Source organism: Zalophus californianus, chromosome 10, assembly GCF_009762305.2.
Source record: "Zalophus californianus isolate mZalCal1 chromosome 10, mZalCal1.pri.v2, whole genome shotgun sequence".
Taxonomy (NCBI): Eukaryota; Metazoa; Chordata; class Mammalia; order Carnivora; family Otariidae; genus Zalophus; species Zalophus californianus.
In genome coordinates this window covers 55304892-55322900 of record NC_045604.1, presented here as the reverse complement: position 1 = coordinate 55322900, position 18009 = coordinate 55304892, and the positions used below count along the sequence as shown (strand labels likewise).

Below are 18009 nucleotides of genomic sequence, written 5' to 3'. Positions count from 1 at the left end.
TCTATCACTTATCGGTAATATTATCTCCCATCTTAAACTTTTTAAAAAAATCAACCCTTCTTTAACTCTCCATCCCCCTATAGTTTCCACCCTATTTCTCTGTTCTCCTTCATGGCAAAATTGTTTTAGTGAGCTATTTGCACTTACTGTCTTCACTTTCTCTCTCAATAACCCTTTACGGTTACACGAATATTACCACTATGCCTTTGAAACTATTATTATGAAGGTCAGTAATGGTTTCCGTCTTGCCAAATTCAGTTCTGTTGTCTTCATTTTACTTAATTTCAGTAGCGGTTGACATAGCTAATCTTTCCATCCTTCCTAAAAGACCATTTTTTTTACTTTTAAGACATCATACTTACTGTGTTCTCTTTCTTCAATTTGTATTTTTTGTGGGCCTTTATGGGGGGGGAGCGCGCGCACGCACACAGGAAGGGGGAGGGGCAGAGAGGGGGGGGAACAAGAGAATCCCGAGCAGACTCCCCACTGGATGTGGAGCCCGACTCGGGACTTGATCCCACAACGTTGAGATCATGACCTGAGCCAAAATCAAGAGTCAGACGCTTAACTAAGCCACCCAGGTGCCCCTGGGTGTTGGAGGGTTAAGGGTTGTGTTCTTATTCCTTTTTCTGACTGTATCCTTTCCTTGGAAGATCTCATAAATGTGCTTATGGTACTTAAATATATGTTATCTGTAGCCCTTAAAGTTCTACGCTAACTTCAAGAGTCATGTATTTAGTGATCAATTAAGCATCTCCACTTGGATTTCTGATAAGATATGTCCAAACCATAACAATATCCTCCCCCCCGTACACGTGACACACGTGGCCCTGCTTCTTCCCTTGTCTTCCCATCTTATGTAATGGCATTATCATTTACGCATTTGCTCAGGGTAAAACCTAGAAGTCACTCATAACTCTTCCCTCTTTATCATACATCCACCCTAATCTATCAGCAAATTATGTCACCCCTACCTTCGGGATATATTCCTATACCGAGTAATTGCCTACCACCCGTTATACTTCACTTCAACTATCACAGTAGGTTCCTAATAGGTCTTATTTCCTACTCTTGCTCTGCTTACCTGCCACCTCCATCCTAAATTCTCCTATAGTAGATCAGTCTTGTCCTATTCAGGTCCTTCCAGTGGTCTTTAAGGTCTCAGTCTACTCTCCTCATTTTATCTAGTTTTCTCTTTGTTCTTGCCACACAAGCTTTATTGCAGCAAATAAAACATTTTATTTGCTGTTTCCTCTTAACTAGAGGAATGTTTTCCAGAGATCCTTATAATCAAATTCTTTGCTCAAGTGTTACCACTTTAGAGGGCTTCCCTAATCGCCCTACTGTGACGGGCATACACACCACAACCATCACCACCATCTCCACCAGTCGTTTTCCTTTTAACAACTGAATGCTCTTTATGGTATTTTTATATACATACAGGCTAAAACTAAACATGTGGAAGAAAGTGGAGAAAAAAATCTTTAAACTTGGGTCAACAAAGATGATCTTGGATAATTCACAAAAGGTGTGAATTAGAAAAAAAAAATCTGTCAGTTGGAGTTTTAAAAACATCTCTGAGGCAATGAAAAAATATGTACATAAAAAATATTACTAATCTGACCAGAACATGTACCAGAATATATATATATTTTTTAGGAAAGTATTTATTTCTCTTTAAAGATTTTATTTATTTGTCAGAGAGCGAGCGAGCACAAGCAGGGGGAGCGGCAGGCAGAGGGAGAAGCAAGACTCCCTGCTGAGCAAGGAGCCCCATGCAGGGCTCAATCCCAGGACCCTGGTATCATCACCTGAGCCGAAGGCAGACACTTAACTGACCCACCCAGGCGTCCCTGGAATATATTTTTTAAAAGAAGTACAAACAAGGGTGCCTGGTGGCTCAGTCGGTTAAGCATCTGCCTTTGGCTCAGGTTGTGATCCCCAGAGTCCTGGGATTGAGTCTCGCCTTGGGCTCCCTGCTCTGCCTATCTCTTTGTCTCTCATGAATGAATAAATAAAATCTTAGGGAAAAAAAAAGAACAAACAAAAGACCCTTATAACTAATAATAAGACAAGTAGTCCAAAATGATTTGAACATTCACTTCACAAAATGAGATATATAAATGGCCAGTAAGCACAAGAAAAGGTGTTCAGTATCTTAAACACCACGGAAATGCAAGTTAAAACCACAGATTTTGTTACACATCCAAAATTTAAAGGGCTGGTGACACCAAATATGGTGGGGATATAAAGCAGCTAGCACCCTCATAAATTACTGGTGGGGCTGTAAAACCTTGTAACCACTTTGGAAAACAGTTTGGCAGTGTCTTAGTAAAGTGAAAAATACACTTAACACATGACTCGGCAGTTCCACTCCTAAGTATTTATCCAAGAGAAATGAAAACACATGCATTTACACAAAGACTTAGGCATGAATGTCCCATAACTATTTATTCATGATTAAAAAAATTAGAAGCAGTCCACATGTCCATCCACAAGTGAAACGATGTGCCTATGATAGAATACTACTGTCCAGCGATAGAATGGAACAAATGACGGATGGCCACCTCCAAACTGTTATCCTGAGCAGGAGAAGCCAGATACAAAAGAAAATATAACTTGATGTATCCATATATATGAAACTAGGAAAGGTAAAGCTACTCTCTGTTGCCAGAGGCAGACCAGTGGTTGTTTGGGGTTAGGGGTGCTGGCAGATAAAGTGGTTTGCCTAAGCACTGTTAGTAAATGGTAGAGTCTGGATCATGTATATATATTTTTTATATTTAGTCCAGTGTTTTCATCATACCATTATTTTCTCATTTGTAAGGATTCCGACTGGTTATATGGCTTTTGAGATTTCTTCGCCCTACTAGCTATTAAAATCAGTATTTTTAAAAGTTCTTTTTAGTTCCTTAACATCTCAGCCCTTCAGGTGCTCTCATTATTCTGCTTGTTTTGCGTAGTTGCTGGCAGTGATTGTAGTTGTTTTAGAACATATCAATTAAAAAGTAGGTCATTAAAACTCAGTCTCTCAAGTGATATCCCACATCCCACTGTGGGTGGGTTCTAAGCATGCATTTTGGATCTTCCAGTTCCCAGCTCGAGAACTCTGTCTACACAGGCTGATTTCTAGGAATTTCTCCTCCTCGGAAGTGTCGGCAATAGTAGTGTCTCCAGCTTCTTCACTTAGCAGCTCTGGCTGGCTGTTTTTTCCCTGTAACTGCACCTTTGTCTTCTCAGGGCTCACATGACACTGTTCTGCATCTTTATGGACTTCTCTCCCTCTTTAGGCATTCCATCTCTGACAGTTGCAGCTCCAAAAAGCACTCACATTCTAAATTTCCTTCATGTCTAAATTTAGATTTTGAAATTCATGCTGTGACAGCTTCTAATTTCATTCAACAAATTCTGTATGTGTGATAATGTCTGCCACAATAAATAGGTACATGGCCTAGAATAATTGTTCTGGTCTTGGGGAATTATCTAAATTTAATATTTTCCCCATGTTGGTACTTGTTTGTATTTTAACATGTATGTTTTATCAGAAACATTTGTGACATTTTGTGGAGTTTTTCCTTCCCTCTTCATGTCTATGATTTGGCTAAGATCAAGTGTGGAAATAGATTTGTCATATTCATCTGGTAATATATCATAATGTTTCAGCATCCTCCTCCAGACCGGCAGGCAGTACCTGGAAGACCAGGCCCTTTCCCCCCGAAGCAGCAAGTACCAGATGAAGATGAAATATGGAAGCAAAGAAGAAGACAGCAGTCAGAACTTTCTGCAGCAGTGGAACGCGCTCGGAAACGGCGTGAAGAGGAAGAGCGAAGAATGGAAGAACAAAGGAAGGCAGCATGTGCAGAGAAACTGAAACGATTGGATGAAAAGCTTGGCATTGTGGACAAACAACCCTCTCCAGAGGAGATTAGAGAAAGGGAGCGAGAAAAAGAACGGGAGCGTGAGAAAGAACTTGAAAGAGAACAAGAACGGGAGCGAGAGAAGGAGAGGGAAAAAGAAAGGGAGAGGCAACAGGAGAAGGAGAAAGAACTGGAGAGAGAGCAGGAAAAACAGAGAGAACTGGAAAAGGAAAGAAAGCAAGAAAAAGAAAAAGAACTAGAACGACAGCAGGAAAAGGAAAAAGAACTGCAAAAGATCAAGGAACAGGAAAAGGAATGTGAGTTGGAGAAGAAAGAAAGGGAAAAAGTGGAGGAAAAAATTGAACACAAAGAACCTACTTTAGAGCCTATGGTAGAGAAACCAGAAAGTGAAACCAGCTGTAATAAAGGTATGAGAGTCTTGTTCTTATAAAGAGGCTTCATAGTACTTCTGGTGTGGATGTTTGTGTATTTTTAATATATGTATGTATATAATCCAGATAAAAATAATTGAGGTGTTTTTTTTTTTTTTAAGATTGATTTTATTTATTTAGATAGCAAGCATGGGTACACACATTTGTTAGCAGGGGGAGGGGCAGAGGGAGAGAGAATCTCAAGCAGAGCCCAACTCGGTGCTGGATCCCAGGACCTTGAGGTTGTGACCTGAGCCAAACTGAGGAGTCAGACGCTTAACCAGCTGAGCTACCCAGGCATCCCAATTGAGTTTTTTTTTAAATAGAAGCTGAATTTTATTGGATACTTTAATACTTTTTTCCGTAATTTTTTTATTATGGTGAAATATATGTAACATAAAATTTAGCATCTTAACTATTTTTAGGTATACAGTTTAATGGTATTAAATACATTCATAATTTGTGCAGTTACCACCACCATCCATCTCCAGAACTCTTTCCGTCTTATAAAACTGAAACTCTACCTATTAAACAATAGTTCCGTGTTCTCCCATCTCCTCAGCCCCTGGCAACCACTGTTCTAATTTCTGTCTCTGATTTTGACTGTTCACAGTGCCTCATACAGTATTTGTCTTTTTGTGACTGGCTTGTTTCACTTAGTATATTATCTTCCAAGATTCTTCCATATTGTAGCATATTGCAGAATTTTCTTCCTTTTTAAGGCTAATAATCTATATCTAAAACCACATTTTGCTTGTCTGTTTATCTGTTCATGGGCACTTGGATTGATTCCATATTTTACCTATTTTGAATAATGCTGCTGTGAATGTGAGTGTACAAATATTCATTTCTTTTGATTACATACTCAGAAATGGAATTGCTCCATCATATGGTAATTTTGTTTTTGATTTTTTTGAGGAACCACCATACTGTTTTTCACAGCAGCTGTACCATTTTGCATTCCCATGAACAATGCACAAGGGTTCTAATTTCTCCACATCCTCACCAACATCTGTTATTTTCTGAGGGTTTTTTTGATAGTAGACTTCCTAATAAGTGTGAGGTGGTATTTCACTGTACTTTTGATGTGCGCTTTGCCAATGATTAATGATGTGTTGAGTATTATCTTTTCATGTGTTTGTTGGCCATTTGTGAATCTTTGGAGAAATGCTCAAGTCCTTTGTCCGTTTTTTAAACAGATTGTTGTTAAGTTTTAGGAGTTGGCTGTACATTCTAGATGTTAATCCCCTACCAGATAATATGATCTGCCTCTCTTTAGATAGGTTGCCTTTTCACTCTGGATAATCTTTTCATGCACAAAACTTTAAAATTTTCATGAAATGCATCTATTTTTTATTGCTTCTGCCTTTGGTGTCATGGCCAAATCTAATATAATGAAGCTTTTGTTCTGTTTTCTTTTAAGAGTTTTGTAGGTTTATGCCTTACATTTGCATCTTTGACGTATTTTGAGTTAAGTTTTGTACATTGTGTTAGGTAAGGGTCCAGCTTCATTCTTTTGCACATGGATATTCAGTTTTCCCAAAACCATTGTTGGAAAGACTTCTTTCCCCCATTGAATGATCTTAGCAGCCTCTTCTGAAATCATTCAGCCATGTATGTGATGGTTTATTTTGGGGTCTTGATTCTATTCCATTGCCCTGTCTGACTTTATGTTAGTGTCTTACTGTTTGTATTACTGCAGCTTTGTTGTATGCTTTTAAATCCGGATATGTGAGTCCTCCATCTTTGTTACTTTTTTTCATGATGGTTTTGGCTATTTGGGTCCCCCTGAGAGTACATGTGAATTTTAGGATGAGTATTTCTATTTCTGTAAAGAACACCATTGACATTTTGCTAGGGATTGCATAACTGTAGCTTGCTTTTGGTAGTATTAATGTTATCAATATTAAGTCTTGCAGTCTGTGAGCATGGGATGTGTTTCCATTTATTTATGTCTTTAATTTATTTCAGCGATATTTTGTAGTTTTCATTGTAGAAGGCTTTCACCTCCTTGGTTAATTCTTAAGCATTTTAGGGGTACCTGGCTGGTTCAATCAGGGGTGTGCGCAGCTCTTGATTTCATGAGTTCAGGTCACATGTTGGGTGTAGAGAATACTTAAATAAAAACCTAAAAAAAAAATTCTTAAGTATTTTGTTCTTTTTGATGCTATTGTAAATGGAATTGTTTTTGTAATTTCCTTTTCAGATCATTCATTATTAGTATACTAGAGATGCAGGTAATGTGAGCAGATGATATGATCTTATGTGTAGAAAACCCTAAATCTCAAGGGACCCAGAATAGCTAAAACCATCTTGAAATAAAATAACAAAGCTGGAGGACTCACACGTCTGTATTTAAAAACTTACTACAAAGTTTATGTTTGTAGGAATTTGTTCATTTCATCTTGTCTTATTTGTTGGTATATAGTTATCCATAATACTCTCATAATCCTTTTTATTTCTGTAGAATTGGTAGTAATGTCCCAGTTTCTGTTCTGATTTTAGTAGTTTGAGTCTTCTCTCTTTTTTTCTTAGTTGACCTGCCTAGTTAAAGGTTTGTCTATTTTGTTGATCTTTTCAAAGAATCCCCCTTTTATTTATTTATTTATTTTTAAAAATTTTATTTATTTATTTGACAGAGACACAGCGAGAGAGGGAACACAAGCAAGGGCAGAGGGAGAGGGAGAAGCAGGCTTCCCACCGAGCAGGGATCCCAATGCAGGGCTTGATCCCAGGACCCTGGGATCATGACCTGAGCCAAAGGCCGACTCCAACAACTGAGCCACCCAAGCACCTTCAAAGAATCCCCTTTTGGCTGCATTAATTTTTTTCTATTTTGCTATTCTCTATTTTGTGGATCTCTGTGTTGATCTTTATTGCCTTTCTTCTGGTAACCTTGGGTTTACTTTGTTCTTATTCTTTTCCCTTACGTTGTAACACTAAAAAAAAAAAAAATTTATAGTTATAAATTTGCCCCCTTTGCACCACTTTTGCTGCATCCTATAAATTTTGGTATGTTGTGTTTTTGTTTTCATTGTTCTCAACTATTTTCTAATTTCCCTTGCCATTTATTCTTTGATACCTTAGTTGATTAAGACTGTTGTTTAATTCCCACGGATTTATGAATTTTCCTGTTTTGCTTCTCTTTTTGATTTTTAACTTCATCCCCCTGTGGTCAGAGAAAATACTTGATAGGAGATTTACCGTTTTAAATCTATTGACCTTTGATATTGTGGCCTAACATACAGTCTGTTTTGGAAAATGTCCTTTGTGCATATGAGAAGAATGTGATGGCTGTTGTTGGATAGAGTGTTTTGTAGGTCTTTTAGATCTAGTTGGTTTATTGTATTTAGTCCTTTGTTTCCTCACTTACCTTCTGTCTGGCTATTCTATCCAATATTCAGAGTAAGGTATTGAAGTGTCCAACTGTAAATGTACAGTATTCTGTCCCTTCAACTCTCTCAGTATTTTGCTTTATATATTTTCATGGTCTGTTATTAGACACATATATGAAATATGTATAAGTATTTATAATGGCTATCTCTTGCTGCATTGAACCTTTTATTAGTATATAATGTCCTTTGTCTTGTAAAACTTTCAATTCATAGCCAGTCTTGTCTGGTATTAGCATAGCCACCTTGCTCTCTCGGTTACTATTGCTATGGATTATCTATGTTCATCTTTTCATTTTCAGTCTGTTTGTGTCTCTGGATCTTAAGTTTCTTAGAGATAACATATAGTTGGATCTTGTGTTTCCAGTTAAATCCATTTAAAATAAGTATTGATTAGAAGGGACTTATTTCTCACAATTTGGTATTTGGCTTTTATATGCTTTATATCCATTTTTGCCCCTCATTTCCTGCATTACTGTCTTTTGTGTTTAGTTGATTTTTTTGTATTGGAACATTTAAAATTCTTTCTCATTTCCTTTTGCTATATTTTGTAGCTACCTTCTTTGTTTTTACCATGGGGATTACATAAACATACAAAAGTTATAACACTGAATTTATACCAGTTTAATAATATACAAAGATTCATTCCTTTTCCTTTATCAGTTCCATTTGTATTCCTTTTGGTTGTTGTCACAGAATTACATCTTTAACTTTGTATCCCCAGAAACAAACTAATAATTATTTTAAATGCATTAGTTTCTTTTTTAAATTTTTTATTATTTTAGATTTTATCTATTAGAGAGAGAGAGAGCACGACAGGGGGAGGGTCAGAGGGAGAAGCAGACTCCCTGCTCAGATTTGATCCTGGGGCTCCAGGATCATGACCTGAGCCACCCAGGTGCCCCAGTGCATTAGTTTCTTAAATCATGTGGAAAACAGTGTGGAGTTACAAGCCAAAATATAATGTGAGCTTTTAGACTAATTGCTTTATGTAAAAAAAAAAAAAGTATTCATTTCATAAATCACATGGACAGTTACACATACTACTACCTTTTATAATTGCCCATGTATTTACCTTTATTGAGATCGTTATTTTGTCATGCAGTTTTGATTTACTGTGTGCTGACCTTTCATTTTACCCTACAGGACTCCCTTGAGCATTTGTTAGAGGGCGGGTCTAGTGGTAAAGAACTCTTTCATAGCTTTTATCTGGGAATATTTCAATTTCTTCCTCATTCTTGAAGAACAGTTTTGCCAGATATAGGAGTCTTGGTTGATAGTTTTTTTTTCTTTTAATACTTTGAGATGCCTTCTAGCCTCCAGTGTTTCTGATGAGAAATCTGATAGTTTTATTAAGAATCCCCTGTATATTCTTTCTTAATTTTAGAATTAAACCAAAGATGGTTTATTTATATCAGAAGTCACATATGTATGTGACTGACTTCTTGAAACTCCTTAGTGATATCCTGCTGCTTTGAAGATTCACTCTTTGTCTTTTTAAAGTTTGATTATAATGTATCTCAGTTTGGGACTCTTGGAATTGGGAGAGCTTCTAAGGAGTTACATTCATGCTTTCATCAAATTTGAGACTTTTTGGCCATTATTTCTTTCTTCAAATATTCTCTCTGCCCCTTTGTCTCTTTCCTGCTTCTAGACTCCTCCCAGTGTATATGTTTGGTCTGTTGATCTTGTCCTATAGGTGCCTTAAGCTCTGTTTATTTTTTGTTCTGTTCCTCAGGCATAATAATTTCCATTGTTCTATCTTCAAGTTTGCGAATTCTTTCTTCTCCTTGCTCCAGTGTGGGTTTAAATGTGAGGGGGGTGGGGTGTCTGCCTGGGTGGCTCAGTTGGTTAGGTGTCCAACTCTTGGTTTCAGTTCAGGTCATGATCTCATGGCTTTGTTCTCAGCAGGGAATCTACGTGAGGATTCTCTCCCTCTGCCCCTCCTGCCAGTCATGTGTGTGTGTGCATGCTGTCTATCATAAATAAATAAATATCTAAAAAAAATGTGAGGTGGGGGGTGCATAGCTGGTACTGTGCTAAGAGCTCTAATTGACTGATACTAACCACAGTTCATCATCCACGGGAGGCCTGCTTCTCCCTCTCCCACTCCCTCTGCTTGTGTTCCCTCTCTAGCTGTGTCTCTGTCAAATAAAATCTTTAAAATAAAAAGAATTTGTAACAAGCTTGGCTTGGTAATTGTGACAAATGATATTCTCTAGAACGACTATGGCTGTGGTTTTCTTTAGGATGAAAAATTGTTATTTAGTTAGTAAATAAGTGTATAGTTCTTTTTGGTATCATTCTTGATACTCTTTACATAGAATAATTTATATGTTTGACGATAGCTGATGATCACTGTTGTCAGACTTTGATTCATTAGTTTTCTCTATATATAGCAGTCTGTTGATCAAAAAGCAAACTCTTAACGTTATATGTTACATTTAGGCCATTTGTGTTTTCACATAAGTCCTAGTGAAACACAGGTAAATACTAACAGGATTAATAGTTATTGAAATGATAGCAAATAGGTAGTATTTGAAGTGTTTTATTATCACAAAGTATCAAATACAAATTTTTGCTTGGTAAAGTATTTGGACCTGTGATCTCTAGCTTAAGAACCTGGCTTTGAGGAAATTAAGGTTTTGTTGCTTTAATGTTAACCTCATTGATGGCTACCTACCAGTATTAGAGTACAGAACAGTTTTTTGGGAGTGTTATGGATACTTTCTTCCTCATTAACCTTTTTTATATATTAATCTAATGTGCACACATCATGTATTTGATAAGTGTCATCAATGAATATCACTATTTTTCACCCTTTCTTTGACAGAGGATGATGCAGTTTTCACCAGACAAGACAGCAGTCGCAGTGAAAAAGAGACCATGCAAGTGGCACATGAAACAGAGCCAGAATCGGGGGCTCAGCCTCGGCCTGCCGTATTATCTGGTTATTTTAAACAGTTTCAGAAATCTTTACCACCTCGATTTCAGAGACAGCAGGTAACAGTAAAACATTTTATCATGTATGTGTGATCAACGAGGTTTCTTGTTCAGTAGTCTGAGAAGTAGTTTGACATGAAACCTAAAATACACAAAGCACAAAAATTTTCCCTGAAATTCTTTCCCTTTTTAATAAAAGGTTGTTGATAATGGGTTTTACCATAAACTTCTCTGTCATTTTTTCCCCTCTGCCTCGTTTGTAGACACCATCTTCCTTTCTAGGGTATTATTTCTGCAGTATAATTAGTGAGTAATTTCTTAAGGCGAAATGTCATGACTTATTTTTTGTTCTTTTGACTTACCATCTCTCACTGTTCAGTATCTTTTGAATTCTTTTCCCTGAAGGATTCAAAAAAGCCTGTTCTTTTCTGATATGAGTGATACTGATTTATCACGTGGAACAAAAAGCTCAGGGTGTGGGGTCCTGCTTTTCCAGGAGCAGATGAAGCAGCAGCAGTGGCAGCAGCAGCAGCAGCAAGGCGTGCTTCCACAGACGGTGCCGTCGCAGCCGTCCGGCGGTGCCGTCCCTCCTCCGCCACACAGACCTCTCTACCAGCCCATGCAGCCTCACCCTCAGCACTTGGCTTCTATGGGTTTTGATCCAAGGTGGCTCATGATGCAGTCGTACATGGATCCCCGAATGATGTCAGGTAGACCTGCTATGGATATTCCACCCATTCATCCGGGTGAGTGGGAGCTGATGTTGTCTCATGGCTCACTGCAGTTGTGCAACCACCTGCCTCCCATTTTCACTCTTAAGTCCTTTAAGATGTATCATCTAGTAAGAACTCAAGTAGGGTGCCTAGATAATTTGTTTTAAGATTTTATTTATTTATTTGACAGAGAGAGTGCGTGTGCACAAGTGGGGAGCAGGGGTAGAGGGAGAGGGAGAAAGACAAGCAGACTCCCCACTCAGCGGGCACCCCAATGCAGGGCTCCATCCTAGGACCCTGAGATCATGACCTGAGCTGAAGTTGGATGCTTAACGATCAAATGACCCTGGGATTATGACCTGAGCCGAAGGCAGACGCTTAACGACTGAGCCCCCCAGGTGCCCTTAGATTTTTTATTTTTAAAGATTTTATTTATTTATTTTAGACAGCAAGTGAGCACACATGGAGGGGCAGAGGGACAGGGAGAGAGCATCTCAAGCAGATTTCTCAGTGAGCACAGAGTCTGACATGGGGCTCAGTCTCACGACCCTGAGATTAAGACCAGGAGTCAGACACTTAACCAGCTGCACCACCCAGGCACCCCAGGGTGCGTAGATGATTTTTATTTAAAAGATTTATCTATTTGAGAGAGAGAGCGTGCACACGCAGGCTTGGGGAGGGACAGAGGGTGAGGGAGAGAGAATCTCAAGCAGACTCCCCACTGAGCAGGGGACCTGATGCGGGGCTCAGTCTCACAATCCTGAAATCATGACCTGAGCCTAAATTAAGGGTCAGACGCTTAACTGACTGAGCCACCTAGGTGCCCCCAGAGTGCCTAGATTTTTAATCCAAAAAATTCTGTAACTTCCAGCACAGAGTATTTAAATGCCATACACTGTATCATACATGTAACAATACCAAAACACTAGTTTTTTTCTGTTTTGTGTAAATATTTAAAAATTTTTTGAGTCTGAAAATACTTTGTTATCTGCTAAATTGTTTTCATTCTTTTAAGTGTTTAAGCATTTAAATTTTGTCCATATATTCTATATTCTAGCTTTTCAGTTTTCTCTGCCAAATACTTGACGTTTTCACATAGGTTAGCTGAAAACAATCGCATTATCAGTGTTGTATGGAATCAGAATAAATCCAGATAATTCATTAACAAAATGGTATAGAGGAAAATTTAGGGGTGTTAAAAATATCAAGAATCATGTCTTAATATTTATACTGCAGTTTTAAAATTTAAGAGGCATAATTAATAGCATGGATCAACTAATTAAACTATATTAATGGAATTATCTGTAGGAAATATTTTCTCTGGAAATCTATCACTGTTGGTATAATCCTCATTATGTTTTTAACATGCATAATTGCATCATACATGTTATTGATTTTTATAGGCATTGCATTTTTTTTCCTTTGAAAATAGGCTGCTGAGGGCGCCTGGGTGGCTCAGTCGTTAAGCGTCTGCCTTCGGCTCAGGTCATAATCCCAGGGTCATTTGATCGAGCCCCACATCGGGCTCCCTGCCTCTCCCTCTCTCACTCCCCCAGCTTGTATTCCTTCTCTCGCTGTGTCTCTATCAAATAAATGAATAAAATCTTTAAAAAAAATTTTTTTTAAAATAAAAATAGGCTGCTGTTCGTGTGCTTTGCTTCCTTAATTCTTAAATCTATTTTTTTTTTAAGATTTTATTTATTTATTTTAGAGAGAGAGCACGAGCAGTGAGAGGGGAAGAGGGAGAAGCAGGCTCCCTGCTGAGCAGGGAGTTTGATGTGGGGCTTGATCTGGGATCATGACTAGAGCCAAAGGCAGACGCTTAACTGAGCCACCCAGGCGCCCCCTCTTAAATCTACTTAATAGCAACAGTAAAAATTGTATTCACAGAAAAACTTGTGTAATTTTCATTGATCATTTCTTGAGTTCCTCACTTGGCAAAAAGTATTTCTTTAGCTCAAGTGTAGAATTCCAAATAGTAATTAATAACCCAGATTCTTTATGTGTATAATGATTGTTTTTCCCATCTTTTTCTCACCTTTTGTATAGGAATGATTCCTCCTAAGCCATTAATGAGAAGAGAACAGATGGAAGGATCACCAAACAGTTCTGAGTCATTTGAGCATATAGCACGATCTACAAGAGATCATGCAGTTTCCCTCCCTGAACCTCGTGTAATGTGGGGGTCAGATCCCTATCCCCATACAGAGCCTCAGCGGGCCACTACTCCCAAGGCAACAGAAGAACCTGAGGATGCAAGGTAATTATAAAAATTATGAATACAAATTGAATATGGTGGTAAAATGAAAACTACAGTGTCCCTGAAGATCATTCTGATTTAGGACTGAGTGACAAGTCTTATTTCCTCCCATTTAGTTTATGTCATTTCATTTTTGGACATGCTTTCTTTTTCTCTCATTCCTGTATTGATGGGGGCATTTTGTCACCTAGTTCTGTACACTGAATTAAATACTGAAATTCAGTGTTGTATGTAAAATTGGCAGGTTTCTACTATTTGACATGTAGTCTAGCTTAAAGCAATGATACAATTTTTCCACTAATGAGAAATGGTAGACATTTGATTATCAGTACCTCGTGGAAGTCTTCTAATGCCAAGGTAAAGGCAAATACTAATTTAGAGAGATAATTCGAAGTAGCAGACAGTTGGTGATCTGTAGTAATTTATAACCATAAACTTAGAACTTCTGCCCTTTTAAGGAGTGTATTTTGTAATCCTGATTCATCAGGGAAGATAGATCTACTCTAGTGTACTCTTTGATTATGGATGGGAATTACTAGTCTTGATGGATTAAAAATTCACATCACCATGGCCTAAACTTCCTTTTATCTTAAGGAATGAATTTCATTTGTTTGTAATTGTAGGGAAAAAATAACGTGGCATCTACCGTCAATGAAATTTTGAGTGTTATAAGCATGGTGTTTTACAGTACATTTCTAGAAATTTTTCATCTTTTATAACTGAAACTTTATACCCACTGAGTAGCAAATAATTTTCCCATTCCTACTAGTCCCTGGCAATCACCATTCTACTTTATGCTTGGATGAGTTCGATTACATTATATATATATATAAGTGGAATCCTACAGTATTTGTGCTGTGATTATTCATTTCACATAGTATAATATTCTCATCCATCTGGTAGCATATAACAGTATTTTTTCTTTTTAATGTCTAAAAGGACATTGTATTTATGTATATACCATATTTAATCCATCTGTCAGTGGACACTGAGGGTTGTTTCCACCTCTCAGCTATTATGAATATTGCTGCACTAAACTTTTTAAGGAGACATAAAGATTAGAATCCTTTTTAAATGGTTTTTATGATTAGGATCCATTTGTGGTTTGTAATTAAAGGGATTATTTTGCTTTACACTTGTGAGAAAGAGTTTATCTTGGTAGTTATGCTTCTGAATTCTCATTTTTTTAGGCCTGAAGCCCCAGTGGATCAGGAACAGATTACTGCTGCTTATCCTGTAGAACACGGTCAATTAGAGGTTCATCCAAAAGCAGACTTTGTCAGAGAATCAAGTGAGACAGAAGTACAAAAGTTTTTAAGCAGATCTGTGGAAGACATTAGATCTCACCATACTGACACAAACAATCAGTCTGCTTGTTTTGATGTACCTGATCAAAAAACTGTATCCACTCCTCAAGAAGAGCGGATGTCAGCTGGAGAAAGTCAGCCTGCCCGGAAAAGAAGTGTTTCCCATGGATCTAACCATACTCAAAAATCAGAGGAGCAAAGAAATGACCCATCTGCAGGCATTCCTAAAGTAACCAGCAGATCCACTGATTCAAAGGACCCAGTAGAAAGGACAGAGGAAAAGCCAAAGAAGGATGGCTTTATACGATCTTCTGAGGGACCCAAACCTGAAAAACTGTATAAATCTAAATCGGAAACTCGTTGGGGCCCAAGGCCAAGCTCCAACAGAAGAGAAGAAGGTAATGATAGGCCTGTGAGAAGATCAGGTCCCATTAAAAAACCTATACTTAGGGATATGAAAGAGGAGCGAGAGCAGCGGAAGGAGAAGGAAGGGGAAAAGGGAGAAAAGGTCACTGAAAAAGTTGTAAAACCTGAAAAGACAGAAAAGAAAGATCCTCTTGCTCCAGTCCCACCACCTGCAGCACCGGTTCAGCCGCAATCAGTTCCACCACCACCTCAACCAGAACTGGAGAAATTACCTTCAACAGAAACTTCAACTGTGGTTCAAAAGCCACCTCAAGATGCTGAGAAGCCCTTGGAACCTTTAAGTAGTGTTGAGGTAGAGCCTGTGGCTAAAACTGTAAACCAGCAAACTGTCACAGCACCAGCAGTGAAAGAAGAAAAACAACCTGAGAAACTGGGTAGCAAAGATCTTGTTTTAGAGAGGCCTCGACCAGATTCAAGACCAGCAGTTAAAAAAGAATCCACTTTACCCCCTCGGACCTATTGGAAAGAAGCTAGAGATAGAGATTGGTTTCCAGATCAAGGATACAGAGGTCGAGGCCGGGGTGAATACTATTCCAGAGGCCGAAGCTATAGAGGTTCTTACGGAGGGCGTGGCCGGGGTGGGAGGGGGCACACTCGAGACTATCCTCAGTATAGAGACAATAAGCCACGGACAGAGCATGTGCCCTCAGGACCTCTTCGACAGCGAGAAGAAAGTGAAACACGAAGTGAGAGCTCTGATTTTGAAGTTGTTCCCAAAAGAAGACGACAGCGAGGTTCAGAGACTGACACAGACAGTGAAATTCATGAAAGTGCAAGTGATAAGGATAGTTTAAGCAAAGGTAAACTTCCCAAAAGAGAGGAACGGTCTGAAAACAAAAAACCTATAAAGCCTCAGTCTTCTTTCAAGCCTGAAAATCACATCCGAATAGATAATAGACCTCTAGAAAAACCTTATGTGAGGGATGATGATAAATCTAAACCAGGCTTCCTTCCTAAAGGAGAGCCTACACGGCGAGGCAGAGGGGGAACATTCAGACGTGGTGGAAGGGATCCTGGAGCCCGGCCATCGCGCCCTTCCACCTTACGAAGACCTGCCTACAGGGACAATCAGTGGAACCCAAGGCAGGCAGAAGCTCCTAAGCCAGACGATGGAGAGCCACCGAGAAGACATGAGCAATTTATTCCTATACCAGTAGATAAGCGACCTCCAAAATTTGAGCGAAAATTTGACCCAGCTAGAGAGAGGCCCCGACGACAACGTCCTACCCGACCACCAAGGCAAGATAAGCCGCCTCGATTTAGACGTCTCAGAGAGAGGGAGGCCGCTTCCAAAACCAACGAGGTGGCAGTGCCCACAAATAGCACCGTTAATAATGTGGTTCAAGAACCGGTTAACCCTGCTGGGGATATTTCTGGGAATAAGACGCCAGACTTATCTAATCAGAACTCTTCAGATCAGGCAAATGAAGAATGGGAAACAGCTTCTGAAAGCAGTGATTTCAACGAGAGACGTGAGAGAGATGAAAAAAAAAATGCTGATTTGAATGCACAAGCAGTTACAAAGGCCGGAGAGAATGTTTTACCTCCAAAAAGGGAAATAGCAAAGAGAAGTTTTTCTAGCCAGAGGCCTGGCGTAGATCGCCAGAATCGGCGTGGCAACAGTGGTCCACCCAAATCCGGAAGGAATTTCTCAGGTCCTAGAAATGAAAGGAGAAGTGGTCCACCATCAAAAAGTGGGAAGCGAGGGTGAGTACTTTATTTTCGATATAATTGCATTCGTACCTGAAAGTTGAACTGAGCAAAGGAGCCAGTCTAGATAGAGGACCCAGACATTGTTTTCCCCTAAATTTTTTTGTCTGTTCTCAAAGTTAAGGGTGCTTGAACAAGAGAGGTTAATGGGTCTCAGGAGTCTTTGCCTCCTAAGTTAACATTTTTCTAGAAATGTATATCTGTACATCTAGGGAGGGACCTGTACAGTGTCTTCCTTTTGGTAAGTCTTTTTTTTGTTTTGAAAGTCATCTTATTAATGATGAGCAGCCCTCCTTTCTTTTGGTTTCTCTTTGCAAAACTCTGGTGCTCATAGGTGTGCTCTGAGATTTAATACGTTTTAACCATATGCTTTATCACTCTGTACTGGTTGCTAGGAAGTGAATGTTGAACCTTAAGAATAAATTATATCTTCCTCGTGAGTTGCAAACTACAGGGAATGATCCAGCTAGGTAGTGGCCCAGAACTGCCACCCAGGCCACCAGTAACATAAATACTGTTGGATTTATTTTAAAACAATTTTTCGAAACTGTGCTAAGCTTGGTCTGTTCTTTTAAATATTAAAATGTTGTTTATTGTAAATTATTTATTTTTTTAATATTAGGAAAAATTACAGTAGCAGTATGCCTAGTTTTGTTCATTCTTTCATTCATTTATTTGCCTAATTTTTAATAGGTTCTGGTACTTACTGCCTACATAAACTCTGCTTCCTCGCCAGTAAAATAGGGAGGAAATAATGGTACTTTTAAACTTGGTGAAGATTACGGATATATTTGTGACTACATAACATATCTGGTGTATAGTAAACAGTTATTATTATGGTTTGCCCTGGTTTTTGATCAAATTCCTGGGTTTGCAGCCTGAGCTGATAATTTATTCAGATAATATATTAATCTGCATTGGTTAGTTACAGTGTACTTAGCATTGCAGGTTACCACACCCATCAACGAAA

The 18009-nt window shown here is 38.6% G+C and overlaps 1 protein-coding gene across 13 annotated transcripts in view; it reads left to right on the top strand.

Annotated features, from left to right (window-relative positions):
- PRRC2C (proline rich coiled-coil 2C) overlaps positions 1–18009 on the top strand; it is a 92774-nt gene that overhangs the window by 37855 nt on the left and 36910 nt on the right. For all 13 annotated transcript variants that reach the window (XM_027612255.2, XM_027612262.2, XM_027612257.2 and 10 more), the window contains exons 12-16: positions 3664–4285; positions 10514–10683; positions 11120–11369; positions 13386–13596; positions 14787–17036. In XM_027612255.2, coding sequence (XP_027468056.1) covers positions 3664–4285; positions 10514–10683; positions 11120–11369; positions 13386–13596; positions 14787–17036 — 3503 coding nt within the window. The remainder of the gene's footprint in view (positions 1–3663; positions 4286–10513; positions 10684–11119; positions 11370–13385; positions 13597–14786; positions 17037–18009) is intronic.